General features: G+C 41.3%; 1 protein-coding gene across 3 annotated transcripts in view; it reads left to right on the top strand.

The window, feature by feature from the left end:
* Positions 1-9,355, top strand: part of phf11 (PHD finger protein 11) — a 70,125-nt gene that overhangs the window by 10,071 nt on the left and 50,699 nt on the right. For all 3 annotated transcript variants that reach the window (XR_006313120.1, XM_043700418.1, XM_043700419.1), the window contains exons 3-4: positions 1,062-1,195; positions 7,948-8,009. Coding sequence is in view for 2 of the 3 variants with exons in the window: in XM_043700418.1 (XP_043556353.1) it covers positions 1,062-1,195; positions 7,948-8,009 (196 nt within the window). In the remaining variant the exon portion in view is untranslated. The remainder of the gene's footprint in view (positions 1-1,061; positions 1,196-7,947; positions 8,010-9,355) is intronic.

The raw sequence follows: 9,355 nt of genomic DNA on the forward strand, positions 1-9,355 counted from the left end.
TGTGGCATCAGCGATGATGTGAGGGGCGGAAGTGATGTCACGTGTGGTGCATGAGGAATTGTGAGGGGTGGGAGTGGTTGTGGGAGTGGCCATGATGGGGGTGGAAGTGACATCATCAATCAGCGTGGGGGTGGCAGCTGTATTAGCCGCATGGCTAATGCTAATGGCGTTTCCGAGGCCAGGGGAATCTTCTGGAATGTTTGAGGAGCGCTGGTTATGGAGGTGGGTGGATAAAAGTTTGTTGTACTTACAGTTTTTGATGTTTGAGATGGAATTGAAATACTGTTTGTTGAGATTATGAATTCTCCTGAGGATGTAGTACAGAGTGGCTCTCCACGCTTCAGGTTCTCTGCCTTTATTCCTGATGAAGGACTTTTGCCCGAAACGTCGATTTCACTGCTCGTTGGATGCTGCCTGAATTGCTGTGCTCTTCCAGCACCACTGATCCAGAATTCACCTGAGTACAGAGTGTTTTGGTTTATTGTCTTCCTCAGAAAGACTGTGTCCCTGACAGTGGAGCAGACCTTAGTACAGCAACAAGAGAGGCCCACATGTACTCTACCATGAAGGAAGGAAGAAAGGATTGCAATTATTTTACAACTCTTTGTCCAAAGTTCTTTGCCTGCTCAAAAATTCAACTCATTCAACTTTGTAAAAAAATTTATTATCTCTTTGCTCTTGTCATATATAAATTGGCTTCAGTGTTTCCTACATTTCAGCTATTTATACTTTATTGGTTGTAAAACATTTTGGAATGACCTGAAGTCATGACGGGTGGTGCAGTGGTAATATCCCTCCCTCAAGACTAAGAGGCATGGTTTCAAGTGCCATGTGCTCCAGCAATGTCTCTGAACAGGTCGATTTAGAAAATAACTATTTGCAAAAAAAATTATGGATGACTTAGAATATACAGAACAGAAAAAGGCAATTTAGCATAGTCTGTGCATTGGCTGATACCTGTGTCCTGCACTTTATACAAAAAAAACAAATTCTTTTGTCTTGCGCTTTGAATTTTACACATCCAAACTCCAATTTCTTTTTGATTTCTGTTCTTATTTCAGAAGTGCTTTTTATGCAGGAAGAAAGGCGCAACTGTCGGTTGTGAAGTGAGAATGTGTAGAAGATCTTATCACTATCCATGTGCTGTACGTGATGAGGCAGCAGTTATTGAAGACAATGATAGGGGTATTTACAGGTAACTCTGGAATACGTTTTGATAAAATTTGAAAATGGTGCTGTCATTCTTTAGCTGAACAGAAGTTGCACTAGAAATTGGTGAGATGTAATTCATTTTATTTTCAGGTTGATCCTTCAGTGAAACGGTGACTTGCCACAGCAGCCCAGAGTAGGGGAGCCAATTGCTTTACTTGAGTGGTGGGTTGGTGCAGGTCAGATTGCTCGCAAAAATGAGGTTCAGTCATTGTTCCATTTGGGGAGGATTCAGGAGCTGCCACCTTTCCTTGTGTTGGAAATCATGATACAATGGGTTGGCCTTGCCTTCAGGCAAAAAACTAAAGAAGAAATAACTTACATGCTCTAAACCAATCAAAATATCCCTTTTGGTGTTTATCAAGACTCCTTTAAATGCATCTGTTAGTCGCCTCAACCACCGCACTTTATAGTGAACTTCACATTGGAACAAATCTCGAGGTATAGATATTTCTTGTTTAAAAAAAACTTTCTTCATTCATGAGATGTGTCATCGCTGGCTAGGCCAACATTTAATTTGCAAGATTGCAAAGAATAATGGAAAGTGTTATAACTGAGGCTGGAGGAGTGTATCGTTGTTCTGGACTCAGTGGAATAAAATCAAAATACTTTCTCCAGTTATCAAAATGAGCAGTTACATGTGACAAGATTTATCAGCCATGTTTCTTAACAAACACAAAGTAGGTTTATTATCTAAACAAAAGTTAGTCACTAAAGAAGCAATGACTATACTCAGTCAGTAATATATATTCACACACAGACACAGGCACACAGTCTCTCTTCAGGAGAAAGGTAGACTTGGAAAATGGGAAGCCATCAGAAATAACGAGAATCCAGAGAAAGTGTATTCCTGTTAGGGTGAAAGGGAAGGCTGGTAGATATAAGGAATGCTGGATGACTAAAGAAATTGAGGATTTGGTTAAGAAAAAGAAGGAAGCATATGTCAGGTATAGACAGGATAGATCGAGTGAATCCTTAGAAGAGTATAAAGGAAGTAGGGGTATACTTAAGAGGGAAATCAGTAGGGCAAAAAGGGGACATGAGATAGCTTTTGCAAATAGAATTACAGTGAATCCAAAGGGTTTTTACAAACACATTAAGGACAAAAGGGTAACTAGGGAGAGAATAGGGCCCCTCAAAGATCAGCAAGGCGGCCTTTGTGTGGAGCCGCAGAAAATGGTGGAGATGCAAAATACTCATTTAGTATCAGTATTAACAGTGGAAAAGGATATGGAAGATATAGACTGTACGGAAATAGATGGTGACATCTTGCAAAATGTCCAGATTACAGAGGAGGAAGTGCTGGATGTCTTGAAACAGGTAAAGATAGATAAATCCCAGGAACTGATCAGGTGTACTCTAGAACTCTGTGGGAAGCGAGAGAAGTGATTGCTGGGCCTCTTGCTGAGAGATTTGTATCATCGATAGTCACAGCTGAGGTGCCGGAAGACTGGAGGCAAGTGTGGTGCCACTGTTTAAGAAGGGTGGTAAGGAAAGCCAGGGAAGTATAGACTAGTGAGCCTGACATCAGTGGTGGGCAAGTTGTTGGAGGGAATCCTGAGGGACAGGATGTACATGTATTTGGAAAGGCAAGGACTGATTAAGGATAGTCAATATGGCTTTGTGTGTGGGGAAATCATGTCTCTCAACTTGATTGAGTTTTTTGAAGAAGTAATGAAGAGAATTGATGAGGGCAGAGCAGTAAATGTGACCTATATGGACTTCAGTAAGGCGTTTGACAAGGTTCTCCATGGGAAACTGATTAGCAAGGTTAGATCTTACGGAATACAGGACTAGCCATTTGGATACAGAACTGACTCAAAGGTAGAAGACAGAGGGTGGTGGTGATGGAAAGTTGTTTTTCAGGCTGGAGGACTGTGACCAGTGGAGTGCCACAAGGATCGGTGCTGGTTCCTGTACTTTTTGTCATTTATATAAATTATTTGGATGCGAGCATAAGAGGTACAGTTAGTAAGTTTGCAGATGACACCAAAATTTGAGGTGTAGTGGACAGTGAAGAGGGTTCCCTCAGATTACAACAGGATCTTGACCAGATGGGTCAATGGACTGAGAAGTGGCAGGTGGAGTTTAATTTGGATAAATGTGAGATGCTGCATTTTGGGAAAGCAAATCTTAGCAGGACTTATACACTTAATGCAGGGTTGGAGGATTTGAGCTGTAGGGAGAGGCTGAACAGGCTGGGGCTATTTTCCCTGGAGCATCGGAGGCTGAGAGGTGACCTTATAGAGGTTTATAAAATTGAGGGGCATGGAAAGGACAAATAGACAAAGTCTTTTCCCTGGGGTCGGGAAGTCCAGAACTAGAGGGCATAGGTTTAGGGTGAGAGGGGAAAGATATAAAAGACCCAAGGGGCAACTTTTTCCACTCAGAGGGTGGTACGGGTATGGAATGAGCTGCCAGAGGAAGTGGTGGAGGCTGGTACAATTGCAATATTTAAGAGGCATTTGGATGGGTATATGAATAGGAAGGGTTTGGAGGGATATGGGCTGGGTGCAGGCAGGTAGGACTAGACTGGGTTGGGATATCTGGTTGGCATGGAGGGGTTGGACTGAAGGGTCTATTTCCATGCTGTACACCTCTATGACTCTAAAAGCACGTTTCTCTAGAGTTTAGTTTACTGAATATAATCATGTTAGCCATTGAGTTCTTCTTGAAGGCAAAAGAGAAGGGTACAGACTATTTTGAAGTTTGTTGCTATGATGTCGTGACGTGTGGTCATCACTAATTATGCACAATTGTCTCTTGTGAAGTCTGTCAGCAAGACTTGCTTAGGAAATACAATCCTGAGGTGTTTCTTCAATCACCCCTTCTAAAGAACAAAAATGTTTCACCCTGAACTCAACCAAGGGACTTTCTTTTCTGAAATGAGCGATTAGTTGGCACCTCCCTAAATCTTGTATTCTTGTGTTTCCAGAGAGTATTCCAAAGCTAGAGGAATAGGTAACTTAAGGCATGGCTACTAATGGTGACAGAATTACAGTAGTTTAATCACAAAGCCAAAATTTGTGGTCACGGGTATCTTGGAGGATTGTGGAGCTGAAGAAGATTTAAAAGAGTAGGGAAGGACAAGACGATGAGAAACTTGAAAAGTAGGATTTGACTTTTCAAATCAATGTCTGGTTTTACAGGATCGACTGTCCATCAGTAAACTATTGGGATGTAGGGACATAACTTGCTGCACATTAAGATATGGGGAGAAAGTGAGGTCTGCAGATGCTGGAGATCAGAGCTGAAAATGTGTTGCTGGAAAAGCGCAGCAGGTCAGGCAGTATCCAAGGAACAGGAGAATCGACGTTTCGGGCATAAGCCCTTCTTCAGGGCTGAAGAAGGGCTTATGCCCGAAACGCCGATTCTCCTGTTCCTTAGATGCTGCCTGACCTGCTGCGCTTTTCCAGCAACACATTTTCAGCACATTAAGATATGGGCAGACAAGTTTTAGATTATTTCAGTTTTATGGATGATAGACTGTGGGAGACCAGCTAGGAATGCATTGAGATAATAAATATGGATGATGTTATGGAAGTGGAAATACAGTCTTGGTGATGGATTGGATGTTAGAATTAGCTTCATTGTCACATGTACTCACCTGAAAGCAGTGAAAAGTTTACAAGACGCCACTTTATGTCACCATCTTAGGTACAGAGGTACCGAGGTGCAGATTCTTAAATACAAATTCTAAAGGAAAAAGATTAGAAAAATAAAGAAATTAAAAAGTCCAGCATTACAGATCATAAAAATAAATTAGAAAATTAAAGTAGTAAAAAATTCAGAATAACTCCTTCCAACCCAATCCATGCCAGCATGTAACCTCTAGTTGTGCAGGGTGTTGACTCCAGACCGGGCCATGTTTCACCTCAAGGCCAAGAGACTGTTCTACAGCCATCTCATGGCTGAAAGTCTACACTGAGGCCAAGCCAGGCCGAGAGACCGCTTCATCAGGGCAGGAGACAGCAACACCAGGCTGAGAGGCCACCTCATCAGGGTGCAAGACAGCCATGCCAGGTTGAGAGGTTGCCATGCCGGATCCATGTTGAAGCCAAGAGTACAAGTCCACGCTGAAGCTGGGAGTTTGGGACATCACTGAGAAGAAAGAAGGAAAAACAACACAAAAGAGAACTCCAGCTGAGGAGTCCTACTCCATTGCCAGCTTGGATCTGAATATGAGATCGGAATCACATCTTGGGATCAGAAAAGACATCAGTGCTGTTGTCAAACTGGTTAAAATTCTCAATGTTGCTGGGGAGAGGAATGGATTTGGTTGCTAGGGAATGGAGTTTGGAGTGAGGAGCAAAAACAACACTTCAAGTTTTCCCAATGTTTGTTCAGTCAGTGATATGGGATAAACAGTGTGATGAATTAGCAATTCTGGAGGTTCAAGCGAGGTAATGCTGAGGTTCACCTGGTGAAGTGAATGTCCATGTAAAAATTAGCGCTCTCTCTAGGTAATGGAATTCCAGTCTTTGGAAGATACTGTTAAAGGAGCCTTGGTAGGTTGCTGCTTGCCATGTTATTGATGGTACAGATTGCTGCTACAAGAATTAGTGGCAATGCATGTTTAAGGTGGTAGAATCGGTTTCCAGTCAAGGTCTCCTTTTTCCTAGGTGCTGTTGAGTGTTGTCACAATTGCACTTCTGACTGAGGAGGTTGTTCAGTTAATTCTTGCTGGGGATGTTTGTTATTTTGCATTTGTGTGGGGTGAAGTTTCCTTGTCACTTATCAACTTTGTCCAGCTCTTGCTGCATGCAGGTATTGACTACTTCATTATCTGAGGAACTGTTTTTCTTTGAAGGAGCTAGTCCCAAATCAACCCAAATTATAGCCATGGAACGTATAATTACCTATGTTCCATTGTTCTAGTGTTTCATTGACTCCACTTTAAAAAAACACATATCCAACAACCCATGAGTACCTCCCAAATTGGTCACCCTCCTTCAGTAAGCACTTCAGCATTGCTACTGGTGTTTTGGTGACTCTAACACAAGTCACTAATGACCAGTTTCTTACTTACCACCGTTTGATAGAAAGAATGCTTAACTTCCCTTAAGCCTCACCATTCAAACACAGGGATTAACTCAAATACATGGAAGGTTTCTGCAAAGGTCCATTGCAGTCACAAGCTTTTTCCAGGATTAGAACTGATTTAGATGTTTATCAGTCAGTAATGTTCCCAAAAAGGGAAATAGATTTGTCATTCTTCAAGATATTGGATCAAAGTTTTGTCATTGCTGTAATTTCCTCCATCATTTCTTGATCCCAACCTAACTTTTCTGTGGCAATGGCTTAAAATATAAACATTTGTGTCTGTAAAATACTCATCGGGGATTTATACTGATCCTATCTTGTACAATTCATTAATCATTTTTCCTATTATAAAGTATATCTTCCTGTTTCACAACGCCTCTTGCAAGGCTTTAGGAATTTCCATTGTCCCCATCTCCAGACTTCACAACCTAAACCTTTCAAGTACCTAATAACATACCACTATCCTCTCAATCATATTTTACTGCCACATCAACAAGATCAGGGAACAAGACCTGGAAAACTTAACTCTAGTTGATCTCTTTCTTCACCATCCTAGATGGCTTACTCTTCGCTGTGATAATTTCCAACTAGCTGAAAGGAAGTCTGCAATGAAGGCTTGTGATGATGTCCTCTTGCTTATCGTTCCCCTCTTATTGGAGAATCAAGACTAGGCTATTAAGCATTTGAACTTGTTGCACAATTGAGTAAGATCATGACTGATCTTTGACCTGATAATTTGTCCCCTACACGTTAATAGTTTTGGTTAACAAAAGACAGTTCTGACTAAGGAGAAGAAGATTTACTTCTGCATTAGACCTCTCTTCCACTGAAAAACTGGCTGAGATTGGGAAGTGATCACTGACTATAAATCAAGTATGCTGGAGACCCAACTCTACACCATCAGAGCTATTTTGATAACAGGCATGAGTAAATGCTGTTGTGATGTGTTATAACCTTAGATGATGATAATACTGAAACAAGTCAGATTCCGGAGAGAAGCTTGGTTTACAATTTGGTGGCAATAGTCGACTGTCGCTGATATATTCACATGAGTCTGCTAGTGTACTTTTAACTAACAAAATGATACAAGTTTATTCCACAAAAAAAGGAAAATATTTGTTTCCCAAAAATATCCGTTACAGATGCTCAATTGTGGTGAGGTATCACTTCTGTCTTCACTCTTCAATTTCTTACTCAAACACAAAGGTCACGAGCATTTCCTTTCACTGATTTTCATCACGGTCACCGGATGTGATCGTTTTCATCTTTAGCTGAGGGACACAGACTAACTTGGTGACCTTCCTCTGAACTTGACTCCTTTTGAGGCTGCTACTGATGTAGACTTTTCTTTTCAACATAACCTGCTTCTGGCTTCTTTCTTAGAGTTTGTCAAAGCTCAACTTAGTCAAAATTTCAGCTATTATCTCACCAGGTAACTGACCTAGTCATTTAGCTTAAGTCAAGTGATAACTTTAAAATGCTATTTGACCCACTGCTTTAAAAAAAAGGTTTGTGACCCTTTTTTTATTAAAAAAAAACCATCTTCACAGATCTTTAATAATCCATGTTTCCAAATAATAGGATTATGTTATAAATCTTCATCATGGCTATGAGAGTTAATATTTATTTGGTTATTACTTATTGCAGTTTTCTTTCACCCTGACTTTTGTTTTATGTTCTTTGATTTTGCTTTAGAATTTATTGTAAAGCGCATAAAAAAGATACGGAAAATCCAGCATCCAATGGAAGCTTCCACAGTAAGTTGATCTGTTGCATATCATTAGCACCCTTATTTGTACTCACTGTCAAGAATCTGGTGATAGGAATGTCACAATTCCTCTACAGTTCCTCCATAACCAGGGAATCAAGACTAGGCCATTAAGTCATTTGAATTGAGTAAGATCATGACTGATCTTTGTCCTGTACATGTTAATACTTTCGGTTAATGAAAGGCGGTTCTGACTAAGGAGATGATGATCAGTCTGGGTTCCCCATCCAGAGTTCTGACCTTCGTGCCACAATGGAACATCACATGTGCAAATGTGGTTGAAGCCAAGACCGTTCTGGGTAGAGATACCACCATTGGTTAAATTGTTAGTTAACCATCACTGCCAGCTGATGAGCACTTATGAGCATGATTTATGTTGGGACCAGTTCACCTGGATAATTATTGTAGCATTCTCATTAGATGTGGCAGTTGGAATGTTGACATTGAGTGGATAAAACTTGATATCAACATTCGTCTCACACCATTTAATGAGATGATAATATAATTATTGATGAGGGAATACCTTCATCCCATTTTTTTGACTGTGCTGGTTAGAGTCTTAGAGATGTACAGCACGGAAACAGACCCTTCTGTCCAACCCATCCATGCTGACCAGATATCCCAACCCAATCTAGTCCCACCTGCCAGCACTCGGCCCATATCCCTCCAAACCCTTCCTATTCATATACCCATCCAAATGCCTCTTAAATGTTGCAATTGTACCAGCCTCCACCACTTCCTCTGGCAGCTCATTCCATACCCGTACCACCCTCTGTGTGAAAAGATTGCCCCTTTAGTCCTTTTATATCTTTCCCCTCTCACCCTAAACCTATGCCATCTAGTTCTGGACTTCCCGACCCCAGGGAAAAGACTTTGTCTATTTATCCTATCCATGCCCCTCAATTTTGTAAACCTCTACAAGGTCGCCCCCACAGCCTCCAACGGTCCAGGGAAAACAGCCCCAGCCTGTTCAGCGTCTCCCTATAGCTCAAATCTTCCAACTCTGGCAACATCCTTGTAAATCTTTTCTGAACCCTTTCAAGTTTCATGACATCGTTCCAATAGGAAGGAGACCAGAATTGCACGCAATATTCCAACAGTGGCCTAACCAATGTCCTGTATAGCCACAACATGACCTCCCAATTCCTGTATTCAATACTCTGACCAATAAAGGACAGCATACCAAATGCCGCTTTCACTATCTTGTCTACCTGCGACTCCACTTTCAAGGAGTTATGAACCTGCACTCCAAGGTCTCATTGTTCAGCAACACTCCCCAGGACCTTACCATTAAGTGTATAAGTCCTGCTAAGATTTGCTTTCCCAAAATGCAGC

The sequence above is a fragment of the Chiloscyllium plagiosum genome, chromosome 12, assembly GCF_004010195.1.
Source record: "Chiloscyllium plagiosum isolate BGI_BamShark_2017 chromosome 12, ASM401019v2, whole genome shotgun sequence".
Lineage (NCBI taxonomy): Eukaryota > Metazoa > Chordata > Chondrichthyes > Orectolobiformes > Hemiscylliidae > Chiloscyllium > Chiloscyllium plagiosum.